General features: G+C 37.2%; 1 protein-coding gene across 7 annotated transcripts in view; it reads left to right on the top strand.

Annotated features, from left to right (window-relative positions):
* The window catches only part of man1a2 (mannosidase, alpha, class 1A, member 2), a 143,131-nt gene that overhangs the window by 9,356 nt on the left and 111,817 nt on the right, over positions 1-21,958 (top strand). For 6 of the 7 annotated variants that reach the window (XR_011886309.1, XR_011886306.1, XR_011886308.1 and 3 more), the window contains exon 2: positions 13,195-13,450. The exons of the other annotated variant lie outside the window; for it this stretch is intronic. Coding sequence is in view for 2 of the 6 variants with exons in the window: in XM_072260363.1 (XP_072116464.1) it covers positions 13,195-13,450 (256 nt within the window). In the remaining 4 variants the exon portion in view is untranslated. The remainder of the gene's footprint in view (positions 1-13,194; positions 13,451-21,958) is intronic. 7 annotated transcript variants of the gene reach the window in all.

Genomic DNA, 21,958 nt, shown 5'->3' with positions numbered 1-21,958 from the left:
CAGCAGCCTCTGTGATGGTTCTGATGGCTCTTTATAGCCAGTTATTTCAAGGAGAGAGTAGGTTCTGTAAAGTGAGCTGCCAGCAAGACCTCCACACCCCACCTGTATAGCCTCACAATGTGACATTCACCCGTCTCTGGTACTGCTCTACCAGCTCCTGGTATTTGTCCTTATGCTCAAATGCCTCCTTAGTCCGGTCTTCCCAAGGCATTGTCAGTTCTACCATGACCAGCTGCGTTTAGCTTTCGGGCAGAACGATCATGCCAGGCCTCAGTGATGATGATACGATGAACTTCAATTACTTAGGCTTAATCTGTGGTGTTAACCATGTTGTAGCAACTTGTATTATTCATTACAGTTACATTATATAAAACTTCCAATACATCCTTCGTCATCGTACCAATAGAAGACAAATAACAGCTGAATTACTCAAGTATCTGATGTTATAAAAATAAGAAATGCAATTTGTGTTGCCTGGCAGCAGCTCCCTTATTTCTACATTTAACACCGCCCGTGCAGTTACTTCAAATTACAATATGATTTCTTCTGCAGTAGCAACAAGAGCTCATGGCTCCTGATTTTCTGCCATTGTTATTATGAAAAAGAATTACCAATTGTGCTTGCACTTAGGATTTTTTGACAAATTGTTCTTTTTATACCATTTTGATTTGGAACCAAAAAGAACTCCTCCCATAAAAATGTGTTGAGGCTTTGCCAACTTAAAAAAAAATCAAAAATAATTTGATCTTTGTAAACTGAGGACATTGAGGGTTATGTGGTTAAGAAGTTTAGTATAGTGATGAAGATCAACTGCGGTCTTATTGAATACTGAATCAGGATCAAGGATTGAATGGCCTTCACATACTCCAATGTTCTTTGAAAGTGACTACTTGTACTGCAGTTTTAATACCTGAGTCCACCCATGAGATAAATATTGAGTCTTGTGTTGTCTATATGACCTCAAAGAAACCTGCACAAATTCATTGGCTCCAAGGCACACATTGTTGTTTTGCCAATGGCAGCCACTATCAGTTGGCTTTTATCAGGGTGCTACAGTATGGTCATTAATCTGTCCAAGCACCCAGTATGACTAAAGGATCGTGACAACAATTGTGTCTTTTTTTAAAAAAAAGCTTGATGTCAACCAAAATGATCACTGGAATGCACACATTAATGTAGAACACAAAATCTGATTAACATTTTTTTAATCAGTGGAATTTTATACATTTATTCTGAGGAATAGGACTTCCACAGATATAAAAGACATTTGGGGCAAATTGTTCTGCACTAGTTAAGACTTTGCATGCTGTTCAAAACTTCTAAGTGTCATTTATAAGGCATAATAGTGATTTAAAATTTGAACAAACTGAAGATTCTGAAAAAGTGAAACCAAAACTCTTAAATTGTTAGGAACAGCTGTGGAAATAAATTTAATGTGAAGAACTCAAATTTTTTAAAACTTTTCTCACAATAGCAAAATATAAATTGAAGGAAATGTCAAATTAGTGATTCTCTGTCAATTGCTTGATGGTTTTGACGTATCCTGACAGAATTTTCAGCATTTATTGTAGCTGGTTATTTTGAGTTACAGTGGATTCTGGTTAGCTGGGACAGATTGGTCCAGTACAATTTGGCCCAGTTAAGGGGCTTCTCCAATTAGCCGAAATATCAAGGAAATAGTTAAGAACGCATAAAAAGACTAACCGCGTTAGTTCCTGATAGTTATTGATGGAAAAATTCATCCAGTGTACACTGCTGTGTACTGCTGTGCAGTAGCCCCCCTCTCCCCATACCAAATAGTGATGCAGCCAGGTTAGAATGCTCTCCACAGTACATCTGCTGAAATGTTTGTGGTTTTGCAGGCACACCAAATCTTCTCAAACTCCTAATGAAAAATAGCCACTGTCATGCCTTCTTTATAGTTGCATTGATATGTTGGGCTCATTTTAGATCCTCAGAGATACTGACACCCAGGATTTTAAAATTGCTCACTCTTTCTACTTCTGATTCCTCTGATGATTGATGTATGTTCCTTCCTCTTACTCCTTCTGAAGTCAACAATCAGTCCTTTGTTCTTACTGACGTTGAGTGCAAGGTTGTTGTTGTGAATCTCTGCCTACAGTGGTTGTATTGCCAGAAAATTTATAGATGGCATTTAAACTCTCGTAAACTCTCCAGCGAAGACGAGGCTCCCAAAATCTGGCAAGCAGCTAATGTTCCATTTTTCAAAAAGGGACCAAGGGATAATCCTGGAAACTATAGATCTCATGTCAGAAGTTACTGGAAAGAATCTTTCAGGATAGGATTTAGGAGCACTTGGAAAACCATTGCCTTAGTAGGGAGAACCAGCATGGCTTTGTGTGGGGCAAGTCATTTCTTACTAACTTGAGTTTTTTTGACAAGGTTATGAGGATGATTGATGAAGGTAGACCTGTGGATGTTCTCTACATGGATTTTGGTAAGGCATATGACAAGGTCCCTCATGGGAGGTTCATCCAGAAGATTAGGATGTATGGGATCCACCCTGAATTTGCCATTTAGATTCAGAATTATCTTGCCCATAGAAAGCATAGTGGTGGTTGATAGGACTTATACCATCTGGAGGTCTGTGACTAGTAATGTTCTGCAGGGATCTATTCCAGGACCTCTTCTGTTTGTGATGTATATTAATGGCCTGGATGAAAATGTAGATGGGTGGGTTTAGTAGGTTTGTAGATGATATAAAGATTGTGGGTAGTATAGAAGACAGGCTATACACTTGCAGATGTGGGCAGAGAAATGGTAAATAGAGTTTAACCTAGCCAAATGTGAAGTTTTGCACCTTGGTCAAATGCAAAGAGATGTTAACACTTTTAAGGGCAAGGTCCTTTTCAGTGTTTATGAGCAGAGGGATCTTTGGGTCCAAGTTTATAGCTCCCTGAAAGTGTTACACAGGTTTTTACAGTGGTTAAGACATCTGAAGTATTGAATGCATTTCTGGTCGTCCCATTATAGGAAGGATGTTAAGAATTTGGAGAAGATGTAGATGCGGTTTATCAGGATGCTTTCTGGATTAGAGGGCATGTGCTATAACTCGAGATTGGACAAATTGGAGTTGTCTTTTCTGGAGTGGCAGAGTCATGGATAAAGGAGAGAGACAATATTTTTTCCAAAAGTTGTAATGTCATAACACCAGATGGCATGCATTTAAGATGAGCGGGAATAATTTCAAAGAAGATGAGGGGCAAGTTTTAGAGTGTTGGGGTGGGGGTAGAGGCAGGAACATTAGAGACTTTTAAGAGATGTTTAGATAGGAACATGAAGTTGAGGAAAATTGAGGGATATCACCTTTGTGTAGGCAGAAGAGATTTATTAACCATTTGATTACTATTTTAGTTGGTTCAGTACAACACTGGGCTGAATGACCTGTTTCTGTGTTGTACTGTTCTGTGTTCTATTGATGTGCATAGTCCAACTCTCTGCAGCCTTCTCAGAAAGTAGAGGTGTTGATGAGCTTTCTTGATTGTGTAGAATGTGTTCTGGGACTAAGAGTTTGTGTGGGATGTACATTGACAGGGGTGTGAGTGGTACGAGTTCAGAAATCAGTAATAATCTCCTTTATCTTGTTGACATTGAGGAAGAGGTTATTTGCCTGACACCCGGTTTTGAGCTCATTACCACCTCTGTAGGTTGTCTCATAGCGGTTGATGGCGAGCCCCACCTGCCATTGTCATGTCATCGGTGAACTTGACAATGTGATTACTTGGGTGTTTAGTTGTGCAGTTGTGTGTGAGCAGAGTGTACAGCATTGGGCTCAACACACAGGTCTGTGGGGCACCCGTGCTGAGGATGATGGGGATGGAGGAGCAGTTGTGCATCCTGACTATCTGAGGTCTAATGGTTAGCAAGTTCAACACACAGTGGTGTATTTAGACTCAGGCTACGTCCACACTACGCCGGATAATTTTGACCTTCCGTCCACACTGAAACGACGTTTTCAGCCCTTGAAAACAGAGGTTTTCAGAAACGGTCTCCAGAGTGAATAAATCTGAAAACGCCTAACATCCGTTGCAGTTTGTATGGGGTAACCAGAGCTTTTTAAAACCGCTGTCATGACGTGCCGCAACATATGGTGGCAGCACAGCACTTCATTGTTTTATTTTTATTATTATTATTATTATTACTTTATTGTCACCAAACAGTTGATACTAGAGTGTACAATCATCACAGCGATATTTGATTCTGCGCTTCACAGAACCTAACAATTTTAGAACAGACGGCAACGAGACTGAAGCCAGAAGGGTTAGAAATGTACTCACCAAATACTTTGACCCATAGCTTACTGAATAAATAAGTATACTCACTTTGCCCTGTTTTCTGTCCTTGTATGAAGGTAAGGACAGAAAACACGCTTCGTCACCTCCAGTTTAAATTCCATGCGGAATATTTTGGAGGATCAGGAACCAAGAACCAAGGTGGTTTACCTATTTATGCAAGTACTATTGTATAGAAATACAAGATAACACTGATGCAGGCATATTTTATACATTTAACAAGGTGCTTTATTAATGCAACAGAGTTAGTCAGTTTTTCAATGTTTGGCGTCAGCCAGGTCATACTGTCCGTGAACTCCCTGTCGGTTGCCTCCATATGCTCCAGTATTTGTTTCTTTTTAGTTTTACATCCTCCTGCGCGAGAGCCAAGAGCAATTCCTTTTAAGTTTTTCTACTCTGTAACTGGACAGACGCGCACTAAGTAAACCGTTTCCTCTTCGCTTGTTTTCTGTGTGTCCTGTGCATGCCCAGTAGGAGGAGATTCGCCCAAATATCCGTGTAATGTGGACAGAGATATTTTGAAAAGCACTTAGTGTGGATGCCTGTCGTTTTTACTTGAAACCGGCGTTTTCAAAACTATCTGGCGTAGTGTGGACGTAGCCTGGGCAGTAGGAGTTTGTTCACAACATCTGTGGGACGATTGTGTTGAAGGCCAAACTGAAATGCAGAAACAGCATTCTGACATGTCCTGTCGTAGAGTGGTTCTCTCGTTAAGCATATTGATGAGTGTCCGATCTGGCAGGAATGGAGTTTTTGATGTGCTGTTTTTAGCTGTTCAAAGTCTCAGTGCCAATGGACGGTAGTCATTTAAAGGTGTAGAGTTCTTTAGTATAGGGATTATTTATGGTGGCTGCTTTGAAGCATTTGGGAACAATAGCCTTGAAGGCAGCATCCCAGTCTTTTGGAAGGGAACACAGTTTTGTAAAGAAAGTGAATTCTGTTAAAGCTCTTTACACAAAATTAAGTAAATGCAGTTGTTGCTCGCCTGCCTCAAGGTCTATAGCTAGAGGAACAGACTTTTGGCTTCTATGTTGTCATTTCTTGTGAACATTATTTGTTTTAATAGCATTGCTTCTCATACTTGTGATGTCTACTTAGGCAGTTTTTATTGGGTGTCCGCTCATAGAGCAGTCTTATAAATTTTTGACTGCACTGCCAAGCTACCTTTTTACAGATATTGTGTCCAAAAGTGAGTTTAGTACCACATGAGCTTGTATATAATAGCAGTAAGACTTCTAACTTTCTGTACTGCAAACCCTTTGCGATAAAGGTATTCGCATTGCTATTTGCTTTCTAAGCAACCCAGATCCCTCTGCACTATGCATTCATTCTACAGATAAAGATATTCATGTCATATCAAGTGGAGTTTATTGTCATATGCACAAGTATGGTGAAGTACAAGTTCAGTGAAAAACCTGCATTAGCATAACAGACATGTAGATTCAGACGAACACAAATTAAATCATCTGTTTTCTGTTTTCCATCTGTCAGGTTTTCCACTTGCTTAACCTGCTATTACATCTTTGCAGAGTTTGTTCTTCTCTCAGCTCACTTTCCAATTCAGCATTATCATAGAGGGAAACAGTTTGAGAATAGGCTCTTTGGCCCTCTGAATTCTTGCTGATTATCAACCACCCATTAATCCTACATCATTTGTAAATGAGTTTGTGTTTATACACTTGCCTTTTTATCACAGATTATTGATACAATTTGTGAAAAGCTGACTATTTAATCCTTAGTTTCCGCCACTCCACCTTTCCCCATCAGTTTGGCAATCTGAAAATTACTTATTTACTTTCATCCCTTGTTTTGACCTTTTAATTGTCTATCTGCAACTCTTAGAGCCTGTTATGTAGTGATGTGTCCTCTGACATTGAATTTGGAATCTCACATAAGTGCATATAGGTTCCCTTCTCTAGTTATGCACACAAGAAAAAAATCATCTTGGTTTTTTAAAACCTTCAAAAAGACGTCGTCTCTTTCTAAACATAATTATTTTTATATATGTTTTGTTATACATCCACAATAGTGTACTCCAGCAATTTTACAACAACTGAAAATTAAAAATCTGCAAATGAAGGGAATCCAAAATTTATGAAGGAAATGCTAGACACACTCATTAGGTCTGGCAGTGACTGTGAAGGGGAAATACATTTGAAGTGTTTTCACTTTTTCCTAGTTCTTACGAAGGGATGTAAACCTAAAATGTGACTCCTTTTCTACAAATGCTGCCCGACCTGAATTTATCCAGTGTTTATTCATGTTCATCCTATTTTTATTTTTAATAACTGATACAATTCTAAGTGAGCTTATAGTTCCTAATTATTATTTTTTCTTAAAATTGTTTTGCATTGGAAACCTTCCACTCTGTTGCACTGTTCCAGAATTTTGAAAGTTCACTATTAAAGCATTCGCTCTTTCTTGCCACATCTTTGTTTACTGAGGTATAATGTAGTGTATCCAGGATTTTGGTTTTAATTCCTCTCTTTCTCTATTTTATTAGTGGTTATATTAATGATTTTCAAGTTCCTTGGTATTCTTAGATTTTTGGTTCCTCTTCATTTTCTGCAATGCAGTGAAGATGTAAGTAAAATATTTGTTTAATGCATTGGCAATTTCTTTATTCATCATTATCATTTCTTGTGCTTTTAGCTTTATGGGGTGACTATTTAATTTCCTTTCATACATAGTTATGAACCTCTTACAATTTTTGTTTTGTTTAACTTATTTATGCTCATAATCAGTGCTTTCCATCTGTGTCTTTTTTTTTTGATTCATTGCTGCAGCTTTTTAAAGCTCAATCCCCAGGATTGCTATTTGCCTTAGTAACAATAAGCCTGTTGCTTTAGACTAAAAATTTCTTTCCTCTCTTCTTAATTAAAGATCGCCTCCCTGATTGATTATTTTATTTTTCAATAAAATACCTAGCAGTTAAAAATTTTCAATTTTTTTTACATTTGTTTATTTTCTTGGAAGCCTTTTTATCTAATTTCCTAATCTGCCTTGCCCAATGCACCATTAAGGCTGTATATAGTTAGATACTTTTATCGATCCCAAGGGAAATTACATTGTCCCAATAGCATTACAAGTGCATAGACGTACAAATATTAGAAGAGAAGCAAGAAAGAATTTAAAAAATTCCCTTAAAAATAAGATTTACAAGATTTACAAGATCACATTGATGTGATGGTAGTGCAAGAATTACAGTAATATTATACAGTAATGGGTGTACATTCACTCCATCCAGAGAAGAAGTGATGATAATATTGTAAAGGGTGTAGTAAACAAAGTTTAAACAGAAAAACAGGAGGGGGCCATCACTTCTGTGGCTATAGGCTGAATCATTGTGGATCCTAATGGCTGAGGGTAAGAATGATCTCATATAATGCTCTTTGGAGCAGTGCAGTTGTTTTGGTCTATTACTGAAGATGCTCCTCTGTTCAGCCAAAGTGGCATGCAGAGCGTGAGGAACATTGTCCAGAATATACATTGAAAACTGAAATTTCAAATGAAGGATCTCTGCTATTCATGTTGTGATCACTTTTACAGGGGGTGGCGAACCTATGGCACGTGCCCAAATTGGCATGTAGAAAAATTTTGTTGGCACTCAGCATGCAGTGCTGCCCCTCAATTTTTCTGAAGTTGACCCATCATAAAAAGAGACATTATAATCTTGACTGCCAAATGAAGCTGTGTTATTTAAATTTATTGGTAAGATAGTTCTAAATTGTTTTACGCTTTTCAGCTTATTCAGAATGTCGGATACACCAGCAAAGAAAGAAAAATGTTCAGATGATGGGAGAGGCAGCAGAGATTTTCAAGAGTGGTGGAGTGAAAGATTTAGCATGATTACAAAGGGTGATAAAGTATTATGATCTGAAACAGTGTGCAGGACTTCCCTTGTAATGTGGCATTATGAAATTTGAAATTATGAAATGGCTTTGAGGGAAAAGTAAGCAAGAACAAAAACCACATTTCTTGAGAAATCAGCAACAAAATAATGTATTTAAATATCTCGATGACATTTATTTCAGATAATTAAAACGTAGTTCCTGCTAGTTTTTAGATTTCAAAGATTATTGTTCAACATGGAAAACCACTCGATGGTGAATATATTAAAGAATTTTGGCTAGAGTATGCTCCTTTTTTTGATGGTTTTCCAGAAAGAAAAAATATTCAGTGTATTAAGGATTTGCCAGTGAGCAGAAGCACAGTAATAGATAGAATATTAATGAAGGGAACAAATATAGCAGAACAGCTGATGAAGGATTATAGTTCATGTAAATTTCTTTCATTTGTCTGGATGAGAGCACTGATATTACATCAGCCAGACTTGCCATTATTGCTGGATTTTGTAGCAATAATGAAATGTGTAAGGCAGTATTAAAGGAATTGTCTGGTTGATAAGTTAACCTTTCAAAGATAGTTTCTGTGCCAACTGGTAAAGCATGATTGGTAAAAAGGCAAATTTGCTTGCAAAATAAGTTGGACATCTACTGGAAGGCTCTTGTTAGATTATGTGCAAAAGCTAGCGTTAAGTTGAAGAAATGATGAAAATTGTAACCAACATAATTATTTTATTTTGGGGCATGCTTTGGGGAAAAAATTCAATTTCAGTATTTAGAGAGCAAGGTGAATTCCGTGTACATAAGACTACTGACATACAACAATGTCCATTAGCTTAGTCGAGGTTCTGTCAACAATTTGTTTGGCGTTTGGATGAAATTTATCTGTTTTTGATGAATAAAAATTTTTCTTGTTAAGAATTATGTGGATTTGTAGATTGATATTTTTTGCAGATTTTTTCCTGACATTTAAATGATTTGAACATATAGTTAAAGGGATCTGACAAAATGCTCAATTTTATGTTTGATAATCTAAAAGCCTTTGAAATCAAACACTATATTTGAACATGATGCTGAAAATAGCACTTTTAAATAGTTTCCAAACCTAAAAAAAACACATACACAGATATTGGCATTCCTGAAAAGACAGGCATTCCAGTACAATTTTCGAATATTATTGGTTCATTTGCTGAACAATTTTCTTTAAGATTTCACACCATTTGAAGAAATTGCAAAAATTTATGACGTATGCAGACATTTGACAAACTGAATTTGAGTCATTTTCAGTAATGAAATTGGTCAAGTTTAATTGTAGGAGTAGATTTATGAAACTAGTGCTACGCATATCTCTCAAAGCAACCAAATTCAAACAGGGTATAAAATATTTCTTATTGTTAGTGCAGCAACAAAAGTCTCACTGTGAGAAAAGTTTTATTTTCTTGATTTTTGTATGAATATGCATCAAAGTTTATAATTTCACATTCGAGTGTCGTGGAGGTGTAACAATTGTACAAGAACAACAAAGTAACTTAAGCCTTGTTTGTTGTCATAAAATAGAAAGCACAAATAAACTACTCAAAAATACGACCTAGCAAGTCACAAAGATATCGGGCCTCATGATTCTTAGTCACCACTTGATTGTCATTGTTCAGGGGAGCTCTTGAATTCCAGCTCGCTCAGGAACCCACCCCTGGTCCGAGGCATTGATCGCGATTTTTGACTTCGTTTGAAGTCCAATAAAGCAGGAAAAGGCATCCCAATAAATGAGTTTCATGTGCGCGGAGCAACCAAAAGATAAGCTCTTTGATCTTTTGTCTCAACACAGCCTGTCTTTTTTCAAACACATTCTGTGTATATTAACACAATTCTTGTAAATCAATTTGACACTGTAATGGTAACTCCCCATTATCTCGAAGCACATAACATTCCTTTGGCCTTAGAAAAGAACATTAATATTATATATAAGCGATGAGACTGAATCCATAACAGAATCCAGCTGCTATTAGCAATCATTCTACAGTCATTAACAGTGTTTCCCTTTTACAGACACTGTGCAAACATTAATCACTAACAGACATACAGATCCCACATGCTAAGGGTTCAGAAAGAGTTAAATGGTCATTTTACCCTCAGACATTCATCCAATGTTTTACTAAGCTTAATATAGCATATTTGTGATACTAAAACTTTTGCTTTTTTTCTGCACATATTTTTCTAGTCTTTTTCATCACTATTATGCCACTGAACCATGCCTGAGACAAATCAATGCAATTTTCAGGAGTCTGTTCAAGTTTAGAAACATGCAGAATTAGAACAATGTGAATGAAAATGTAAATTCTTGGTATTTGTCATCAACTTCTGACTTAATTGCTTTATCAGTGGACATTAAAACATTATTCCCCTCCCCTACCATTGATAAAGCAATTAATAATATTCTACATAGTCCTTTGGAGTTTTTAAAAAAAAATGAGTATTTGTGTTAAAACCGAGAAAAGAGATCCTTTTTATTAACAGTATATTCCTATGGAATGTTTAAAGGTTTTGACCCAAAGCATGTTTGAGTTTGTCTCTTTTGTGTGCTGATTATAGTGAGCTAAATTGTTGCACTTATGTGGTTCAGAAAGCTGGCCGACTAATTTAATAAGCTATGGTAGATGTGATTTATTTAATAATGCCTGAATTTTCTGTTGACGTGCTATGGTTCTGGAAATTATATCTGAACTAGAGCGTTGAAGATCCTTTTTGGGTATTAAAGTTACCGACAGTAGTTGGACACATTTTTTCAATGTTTTATTCCATGAGGTGCTTGCCCTATGCTCCTGCCATCTGTTGCCTAATATTTCTCTTTGCCTTGACTATTATGATTTGAGCATGTTGTTAACAAATTAATTTTTGGCAGACAGGTCTTACTGAACTCATTTTTTTTTTCGATTATGTTTATGGACATTGCAAGTTTTCAAAACGGAAATTGCAGTGGATTCTGGATAATTGGGGCACATCAGGTCCAGTAGACTTTCTCCCAATTATGTGGTTGCCCCAATTAGTCAAAGCTTCTTGGAAATAGTTAAAAAGGTATAAGAAAGACATTTAGCTGAGTAAGAACTTGTGTATTTAAATGAAATACAAAACAAATCAGAATACTACCAGTACTACCACAGTACTATAAAGCTACTAGTTCCTAATAGTTATTGATGGAGGAATTCATCCAGTTTATGTTGCGGTGTTCTTATGATTGTAAATGAAGAAAATCAGCACAGGCACCTAGTTCACATAATGGACTGCCTACATGCAATGCTGTCGACAATTGTATCCTCCAGGAGTTCATTTTCATTGTAACATTTAAGATGATTGTCATTGCCTTCAAATTCATCATAGTTTCAAACTTGTTGAAATAGTGAAGTGATTTCAGTTTCACTGTCAGCCATTTCTATTACCTCCAGACATGACACAGTGAACAAAGCAGTTATGAATTGTCTTGCAGCTTTTTTTGGACAATTATCAGTGGCAGAAATCACTGCATTTTTTGAACATAAACACGTGGTAGGCACTACTTAAAAACTGTTCACTTTGAGCCCAGTGTGGTGTATAACGGTTATACAAGTGCATGTGACTAATGCTGGTTAGAAACTGTTTGCGTACAGTTTTCTGTCCCAATTAAGCAGCACAATGTCTCAAACAAATGAAGGGTATCCTGGCTATTTTCTCGATTAATTTTTGTTCTTTGAGTTGTCCCAAATAAGCGACTGTCCCGATTAACCGATGGCCCACTGTACTATCATAATCTATCTCTTGTGAAGCCAAGAGTTGTACTCTGAAAATTAATGATTGGTTGAGACTTGTGTGCAGCAACTTTTTAAATCAAGGGAATCCCTTGGTATTCTGATTTATTGGAGGAATAAAAAAATTGTAGCCAAATAAAATCTATATTACCATGTTTCAGTTGTTTAAACTTTTAGCATGTTATTGATTGAGTTTGCAGTCTTTAGTTTTAGTCTAAACTACTAGACTGCGTATCCACTTAAGTCACTGCTTATTTCCATCTCAAGCCCTACCTCAGTCCATTTCTTATTAAAATCTTTTGAAAGGTAATTAATGTCAGAAAGATCAGGAAAAGAAAGTACAGCTGCTGGAAATCTGAAATGCTAGAAATATTCAGCATGAGAGTGAGTCAAAATGAAGTCAATATCACTAATGTTTGATTTGCAGCAGAAATGGCTCATCCTAGTGCAGGGAAAATTAGCTACCTGAAGCTGAAAAATTCAATATTGATTTAAAAAGATACCTGTGCTTTCCTGTGTTTGTAGCCTGTCTTAGGTCTGCTTTTTGTTGTCCTGAAATGATTGAGTTCTCAGGTTCTTTAAAATTTGGGTTGTGAATTTTAAATCCCTGGGCCCTCAGTAATTACTTCCTCAATATCTTTCCATCTCTGACACCTTTGATCAGTTTCCCGTTATCTGTTCGTTGCTCACTTTACATGCTTTCAAGTTTTCTATTTAAATCCTGTGCTTCTATTTGCCCTTTTAACCATTTGTCCAGAGCATTGGAAACTATGGTTTTGTACATCTTTCTTCACTGAAAGATATATTTTCCAACATTAATGCTATATCAAATACTGCAATTAGAAGTTCACAAGGTAGTGTATGTCAATTTTAGACCAATATGTTGATGTATTTGTGTAAGCATTTTTGGAATGCTGCATTCCTGAAAATGTTATTTATAAAGACTTATCTTTCTTGAGGTCATACTTATTGGGGTTGTCTTCTTGTGTATAATGTGGCAAATATCTGCACAGCTAAACATGAGAGACTTAATCTTTGAATTTTGGCCTGGACTATTGCAACTATATCTATTAACTAAATGAACTCTTAACTTGGAAAAATAAATTTTGATATTCTGATACTGCATTTTCTCAACTAAGCAAGTTAATATAATTCTTAGGCTTGTAACATTTAGATTCTGAAATGGTGATTTTAAACTAAGTCACTGGTATGGAGAGGTCTGTTATTGAAAAATTGAAGTCTTCATCCATTCCCTAGGGAGGAAGAGGAACAACTGCGGAAAATGATCAGGGCAGATCACGAGAGAGCTCTAGAAGAGGCAAAGGAGAAACTGAAAAAATCCAAAGATCAAATCCGTGCTGAGATTCAGACAGCGAAAAATCGAGTGGCACAGGATGCGAAGAAAAGAGAAGGCAAGCAATTACCACAAGTAGCTATTCCAAAACTGGTGGGAATCAATAATGGAGACCCTGGTGATCCAGATACCAGAGAAAAGCAAGAGAAGATTAAAGAGGTATATGAGATGCATGAAAAACTAGTTTATTGTTTAAACTGGAATGACAGTAGCTCTTAGCAATTTTCCTCTTGCCCATTTCATCGCTTATTTATTGAAGATTTGTACTGAGATGAACTGAATAACTCTGCTTCAGTGTTTGCTTTTACATAGTGTTTTATGTATCCTGTACAATAGCGTAAGCTGTGGGTGATTACTTTCAACTCAATTCAGAAGGTTCGCAGCCCACTTCAGTCTTAATCCGGTGCAGTAATGATGGATGATGAACACTAAGAAAGGCAGCTTTTGGATGAGATGTTCAACCAAAACTCATCTGTCCTTTTTTTCCCATTGGATCCAATAATGCCATCCAAATAGTAACCATGCACTTTTCCTTGGTGTCCTGGCCAGTGTCTATCATATCTAACAATATTAAAACAGATGATTGAGCCAGAATTTAATGTACAAATTGCCATTTGATAGATATTTGTTTGCTCATTCATTTATCGAGGGAAAAGGAACTATTTCTGAATTTTTTGAAAATGTAAATCTCCAATGCTCATAAGCTCAGAAAGAATGGTAGCCCCCTCTTGCTTTCTTGTGGCAATGAGGTGAATTGTTAATAATTAAAACTTAGCATCTAGTCAAAAAAGTATTTGGACTAAAGTGGGCTATAGTGGGCAAATATAAAGTGAGAAAGTTGGAGATTTACTTTATAAATTATCATGTCTGTACTAAAAATTCATGTTCCAAAATTCAATTCTCTTGCAGTTATGAAGACTTTAAAAAAAACAAATTTTAGTGCTTTTTGTTGCTTATCTGAAATGCTGCCTGATTTATACATAATAGTGAGTGTTGTTCACCTCAGTTCTTATTGCAGTAAATTCTGGTGTATTGTTTTTCAAGGCGTATAATGGTTCCAAGTCCTGTGCTAATTGGTTTTCATATTTTGCATATGTAAATCTTTCCAGGCTGATGCTCACAGTTTAATGCCTTGTGCATTAATATATGTTTCCCACGTACTTATAAGCATATATTATCTGGTAGTGGGGAAACTTTATTTTGAAGTCATAGACTAATTAAGAGTAAAAATATTGTAATGACAATTTAAGCAGTCATAAATTGACAATTTTCTTTGATGTCATCTTGATTTAAATTTTTTTGTAGCTTGGGGTTTAACAGTTACTCTATGTAAATATTGAGTAGTATGATTGGGATCGACAAGTTTCTCTGGACCTGAACTATATATTAATAATGCTGCCAAATTTTCAGACTGCATTCACTTACGGAGCTTTCTGATATCATTTGTTGATAGATAATTTCTTGAACATCCATTCACAATTTACAGGACACATCTAAGAGTATGAATCTTAAGTGGTTATATTGCAATGATTTAAAAAAACGATGAAGAGAAAAGAAACTCATCAAAGTTTTGTATGAAATGTTTGGGTGTTGAAGCTACTCCTTGAAAATTCAATTTGCAGATTATGCAATAATTTGAGGGACTAATTCGTGATTAGCACTGGATTTCACAAAGGCATTACATATTTCTCCATGCCATGGCTATTTTGGTATACATAAGGAAAAGGGAGGAACCTGCGTTCGTGGTTTCTGGTTTGGTGATGTGGTAGAAGTGATGTTATATCCTGTAACTAACGTAGCCGGAGTTATTTTGTTGACAGTGAGTGATTTGCATAGACTAATGTCTGACTATTTGATGAGGTGAGACATGGCCAGCCAGCTGTGATCTTAGCTTCCCATTCCCTTCTTCCCTCAACCCTCCTCCCATCTCCTATTGTTATTCAAATTGTCAGTGATTTAACTGGTTATTGCCTTTTAGAGGGAAGTGGAGTATAATGTTAGCATTTTCATGTAAAGGCAAAAGAAGGTTTTACTGGACAAATTAATGTGTAGTTGAACAAGTCTAAGTTAAACAAAAAAAAAAGAAAATCCAGTCTCACTTTTTAGGGCAGTACAGATATCATCAAAATGTTTAGAAAAGCCATTGAAGAAACTGTCACTCATTTATGTTTTTGGGCAAAGGTGCAATAATTGAATCAAGGTGGATAACTCATGATGAGCCATTATGCAATAGAGTTCCATAATCTCAGCTGTCACATGCATACCAGCTATACAGCAAGCATTTTCACTTTTGTAAATAATTTCAAAGTGCATTGCAAGTAATTGAAAAAATGTGTTACCCTCGATAAAAGAAGACAGGAGATGCATGCTTATGCAGCTTGTCTCCTGTGATGATGAGAATGATAATAGGACTTCTGTAATGGTCACCCTGGAAATTATTCCCCCTTGAGCAACATTACTTAAAAAATGTTCTCAGCACATATTACACTGCAAGAACCTGAAAGAAACAAAGTTGATACTTGATTGAAATTTCTTAGTAAACAGTTGACAGATTTGCCAAATAGTAATAAGAGCCAAAAAACACATTTTAAGGCTGCTAGAGTAGAGCTAGAGTCATAGTTAATGGCTAAAAGTGAAAACACAAAGCAGGTAGTTTTTTTTTGTATATAGTTCTTTGTTTATTGTTGCTTGTGCGGAGCCAGCATCATTGGTGTGTGTCATCAAATTGTCGTAACTTCATAAATGTTGAGCAGGATTTTAAATGTTCTGCCAAATAAGGAACAGTGAGCATTTCTTAGTCAGGCTTCTAGAGCCTGGTGGAGAACTTTGTAGTGGTAGTAAAATAAAAATTGCTGGAAACTCTCACCAGATCAGGCAGCATCTGTTTAACCTGCTGAATCTTTGGTCTTTTTATTTTTATTTCAGATTTCCAGCATTTGCATCTTTTTGTTACTTGTGATCCCATATGTCCCGATGAAAGGGCTTGGCCCAAAACATAGACTCTTTATTCCTCTCTGTGGATGCTGCCTGATGTGTGGAGATGCTCCAGCATTTTGAGTGGGTTACTCAGGATTTCCAGCTCTTGAAGAATTTGTGTTCTCATTTGACTGTTATCCTTGTACTTCTAAGTAATAAAGGACACTGCAATGCATTTTGTAGATGTATACACAACAGCTGTGGTGCCCTCTGCCAGAAATCTAGCCTTTAGCCGTCTTAAAATTACAGTATTTATGTGGTTCAACTTCTGTATGCTTCCAGTAATTTGAGAGTCCCACAATATTGATGATGGAATCTCAGCAGCAGTAATGTCATTCAAACATGGGTGGTAAAACTCTTTGATGAGATGGCCACTTGAACGGTTAATCTTTCTTAGCTCATTCCTGAATGTTGTGTAGTTTTGCAGTCTGAGGGGTTGTGAATTGCATTGTGTGTTATGCACCCATCAGCAGTCCCTCCTATTCATGAAGATGGTGGGCAGGTATGATGCAGCAAGCAGAAAGTAGGAAGGACACTTGTGAAAAAAGTTGGTGAAAGTAGTAACTCCATCAGGTGTGGTGTATTTCCATTTTACCCTTTTAACAGATTTTTTTTGATGCAATTCTAGCTGAAATAACGCCTTGATGTCAAAGATTGTAATCGTAACCTCAACTCTGGCATTCAGCTATCTGTATCTGGACCTAGGCTACATGGACGTGTAGAGCAGATATTTCAGAGTGTTCAAGTGTTATAAGTCATGCATTTAGTGATGTATATAAATAAATTTCACAGTGTGGCTATTAGCCTGAGTGCAACTCAATTCATTAGGGTTTTTCTCTAATAATTTTCTTTTGAAAGATAATTAATAGATGATTAATTCCTAAGCATATATGTTTGTGTTCCTATGATGTTTATAGTGTTGGTTGTTTAACTGCATATACAGAATTTGTGTTCTTCCTGGCCATTCTCTAATGCCATGTTTAGGATTCTCAGCAAAGGGCAAGAAGGTTGTCTTTGGGTTGTGAGCTTTGCACATCTAACAAGGCTTAGAGATGCCCGAAACAGCTGGGATTGAAAATGAAACAATTTCACTACTTCAGCAAGATAGGAACTAACGAATTTGACTGTTTCAGTGGAAATGAAGATTTGGAAGTTGCATTTGTCTAAAGCATTGTGTAAAGGCAGTTTATTATCGGTGTACACTGATCTTGTTCATTTACAATCAGTCAACAAAGCATGGCAGCGTACACTGGATGAATTCCTCTGTTGATAACTATTAGGATCTAAAATACAGTTTTATAGGACTGTAATGGTATTGGTAATCTTCTAATTTTGTTCTGTATCTCATTTGAATACATAATTTGTTAACTCACTTTGATTCTTTTTGTACCCTAAGTATTTCCATGAAACTTTGGCTAATTGGGCCAGCTGCTTAATTTGGCCAAAATGTACTGGCCCCAACCTGTTCCAATTAAAAGGAACCCACTGTATATATACACGAGATAAATCACCTAGACTAGATGGCCTACACCCCTGGGTTCTGAAAGAGGTGGCTGAAGAGATTGCGGAGGTATTAGTAATAATCTTTCAAGAATCAATAGATTCTGGCATGGTTCTGGAGAACTGGAAAATTGTAAATTTCACTCCACTCTTCAAGAAGGGAGAGAGACAGGAAGAAAGAAAATTATAGGCTATTGAGTCTGTCAGTGGTTGGGAAGATGTTGGAGCTGATTGTTAAATATGTGGTTTCTGGGTACCTGAGTACATGATAAAATAGGCCATAGTCAACATGGTTTCCTTAAGGGAAAATCTTGCCTGACAAATCTGTTAGAATTATTTGAAGAAATAACAAGCAGGATAGACAAGGGAGAATAGGTGATGTGTACTTGGATTCTCAGAAGGCATTTGACAAGGTGTCGCACATGAGACTGCACAGCAAGTTAAGAGCCCATGGTATTACTAGCACGGGCAGAGCATTGGTTGAATGGTAGGAAATGAAGTGTGGAAATAAAGGGAGCCTTTTGTGGTTTGCTGTTGGTAATTAAGGATCTGTGCTGGGACTGCTTTTTGCGTTATATGTCAGTGATTTGGATGAGAGAAATGATGGCTTTTTTGGCCAAGATTGCAGACAATACAAAGATAGGTGGAGGGTATGTAGTGTTGAGGAAGCAGGGAGTCTGCGGAAGGACTTGAATGATTAAGAGAATGGGCAAAGGAGTGGCAGATGGAATATAGTATTGGGAAGTGTCTGATCATACACTTTGGTAGAAGGAATAAAAGTGTAGGCTCTTTTCTGAATGGAGAGAAATTTCAAAAGTCTGAGATGCAAAGGGACTTGGGAGTCCTCATGTAGGATTTCCTAAAGGTTAATTTGTGGGTTGAGTCAATGGTGAGGAAGGCAAATGCAATTTCAGCATTCATTTGTAGAGGACTAGAATATAAAAGCAGGGATGTAATGTTGAGGCTTTATAAAGCACTGGTGAGGGCTCACTTGGAGTATTGTGAGCAGTTTTAGGCCCCTTATCTAAGAAAGACCGTGCTGATATTGGAGAGGGTTCAGAGGAGGTTCACAAGAATGAATGGAATGGTTACCATATGAGGACTGATTGATGGCTAGGCCTGTAATTCCAAGAATTCAGAAGAATGAGGGTGGATCTCATTGACACCTATCGAATGTTGAAAGGCCTCGATAGAATGGACGTGGAGAGGATGATTCCTAAAGTAGCGAGTCAAGGGCCAGCGAGCACAGCTTCATAGTAGAGGGGTGTCCTTTTAGAAGGAATTTCTTTAACCAGAGAGTGGTGACTCTGTGGAATTCATTGCCACAGGAGGCTGTGGAGGCCAAGTCATTGGGTGTATTTAAGGCAGAGCTTGATAGATTCTTGACTATTCAGGGCAGGAAGGGATGCGGAGAGAAGGTGGGACATAGGAACTGAGAAGATATGGATCAGCCATGATGAAACGGCGGAGCAGATTCAATGGACCTAATAGCCTACTTCTGCTCCTGTATAGTACTGTATATATAGTGAGGGCACCTAAGGCTTTTGCACAGTACCGTGGTAACTTTATGTATTCCAGCGTACTGTTGCTGCAGAAAAAAATCTCATGACATATGAGTGATGATAAACCTGATTCTGATATGAAGTGACAGTGGGAATGATCTCAGCTGGTGTCTCAGGGCTAGATGCGCACTTGCGCCTAGCCGCACCCCTGGCACTCCTCTGCTACCTGTCCCATACCTCTCCATGGCACTCCACCTTGCCATTGCTAGCACCCTTTGCTCCCGTCAGATTTACAAACTCACCCTCTGCTTCATGTTGATAAATACAGTACTGTGCAAAAGTCTTAGGCACCTTAGCTACAGTTGCAAGAAAAAGTTTGTGAGCCCTTTGCAATTACCTGGTTTTCTGCAAAAATTGCTCATAAAATGTGGTCTGATCGTCACCTGAGTCGCAATGATAGACAAACACAATCTGCCTAAACTAATAACAATTGTACTTTTCATGTGTTTATTGAACACATAGTTTAATTATTCACAGTTCAGGGCAGGAAAAAGTATGTGAACCCTTGTATTTAATAACTGGTAAAACCTCCTTTAGCAGCAATAACCTCCACCAAACATTTCCTGTAGCTGTTGAACAAACTTGCACAACGGTGAGGTGAAAATTTGGACCACTTCTCCATACAAAATTGTTTCAGTTCATCAGTATTTCTGGGATACCTTGCATCAACAGCCCTCTTTAGGTCATGCCACAGCACATCAATTGGGTTAAAGTCTGGACTCTGACTTGGCCATTGCAAAACACAAATTTTCTTCTTTTAAAACCATTCTGTTGTTGATTTACTCTTGCATTTGGATCATTGTCTCGTTGTATCACCCAACTTCTATTAAGCTTCGGGTGACTGACCACTATTTCTTCTTTGAGTTTGTGTAATGGCTACTTTTTCAATGGTTTAGAATAGTTTTGGTTCCAATATTTCTTTGTGCCAGAAGCCCCCAATCCTTTCAAATCACTAGCATTTTCAGTACTTGGTCCCAATATGAGGGGCTAAAAGAAGATAATAACTTATTTATAGAGCCCTTTTTATGCAGATAATGTAGTTCAAGTGCTTTACAGTGGAATAAAGTGCAATCGCTAAAAAAAAAATTTAGATATTAAGAAAATAAAAGAGAAAAAGATATTAGTTAAAAGCAAGGTTAAAAATAGTCAGCTGAGTCTGCATCTTTTATAGTTTTAGTTATTGAATTCTACAGTTTAGGAGCGTAGTTCAAAAAGGCTGACTTGCCAATTATCTTCTGAGGGTGATTGTTTAAATTTAAGACACCGGCAGAAAAAGAACTGAGAGCTCGAATAGGGTTATAGAACGAATAGATAAGAAAACCCAGGTTGTGACATTGAAAACAAAGTTTATAGATTGTTTTGAGTATTGTGAGAAGAAACCTCAAAAATAGAAAGTCATTGGTAGCTTTATCATGCTTGTTCACGTCTGCAACTTTCAATCTTTTATTAGTAGCTTATTGATACGATGAAAGGGACATCTTAGGGAGGAAAATACGTTTTCTTATAGCATGCAAGTTTGATGTTGGTGCTAACAAAGAGCTTCATTATTAAGCCCTCAACTTGTATATCATTTTGAATTGAATGAAGAAAATATTCTGTGTCCAAAATCATTTTTCAGTTTTCAGATGGTATTTCATTTTGACAAATAAGCATCTGATCATTAAGTGTTTTTTGCACTTACATTTTTGTTAGTGAAAATAAATTTGTAGATTTTTAGATTAATCAGTTTCTGGTTTCATGTTTCGTCACTCTTGGCATATGGATTGTTCCACTAAAATAGAATTTTAGAATCCGAGTAATGCTGCGCTACCAGATGCTATCTATATAGAGGAAGCAGGTCACAAGGATTTGTTATCAAAATTTGAATGTAAAAAGCTTGCAAGGATCACACTATTAATGAAATATGAAGTGTTGCTCCTCCAACCTGAGAGTGGCCACATTGTGGCAGTAGAGGAGGTGATGGACTGACGTGTGTGAGTTCAAACAGAACTCCTCAATGCCCCGATGAAGCCACTGTGTTTGTAGGTGAAATATCTTGTATTTGGTCTGTGTAGTGTCCAACCTGACAGAATGAGCATTAATTTCTCCATCTTCCAGTATTTTCTTCCTCTGCCCACTCTCCTCTTTTTTTCATTCCCCATTTTGGCTCCTCTCTTACTCTGCTATCTGTCACCTCTCTCCGGCGCCCCCCCTTCCCTTTCTCCCATGGTCCGCTCTGCTCTCCTATAAATTCCTCTGTCTTCAGCCCTTTACCTTTTGCACCTATCACCTCCCAGCTTCTCACTTCATTCCCCCCCCCCATCACCCACCTTCCCTGTCCATCTTGTACTCCTTCTGCTCCTTATTCTGGCTTCTGCCCCCTTCCTTTCCTGTCCTGATAAAGGGTCTCAGCTGAAGCATCAGCTATTTATTGCTCTTCATCGATGTTGCCTAACTTCCTGAGTTCCTCCAGCTTTTTGTGTTTGTAGATTTAATTAATTCACACATAAAAAAAAAATTGCTCAAACAACTAAAGGTATTAAAGTGAAAAATGTTGCCACCCTTGGGATTATGTAATCCTAACAATTATTTAACTATTTTGACTTTTAAATTAACAGTTCTACTCATCCTGTTAGAAAGTTGCAATGAA

Source organism: Mobula birostris, chromosome 6 (genome assembly GCF_030028105.1).
Source record: "Mobula birostris isolate sMobBir1 chromosome 6, sMobBir1.hap1, whole genome shotgun sequence".
Taxonomy (NCBI): Eukaryota; Metazoa; Chordata; class Chondrichthyes; order Myliobatiformes; family Myliobatidae; genus Mobula; species Mobula birostris.
Note: the sequence above shows the minus strand (reverse complement) of the source record. Positions and strands in the feature narration are given on the sequence as shown.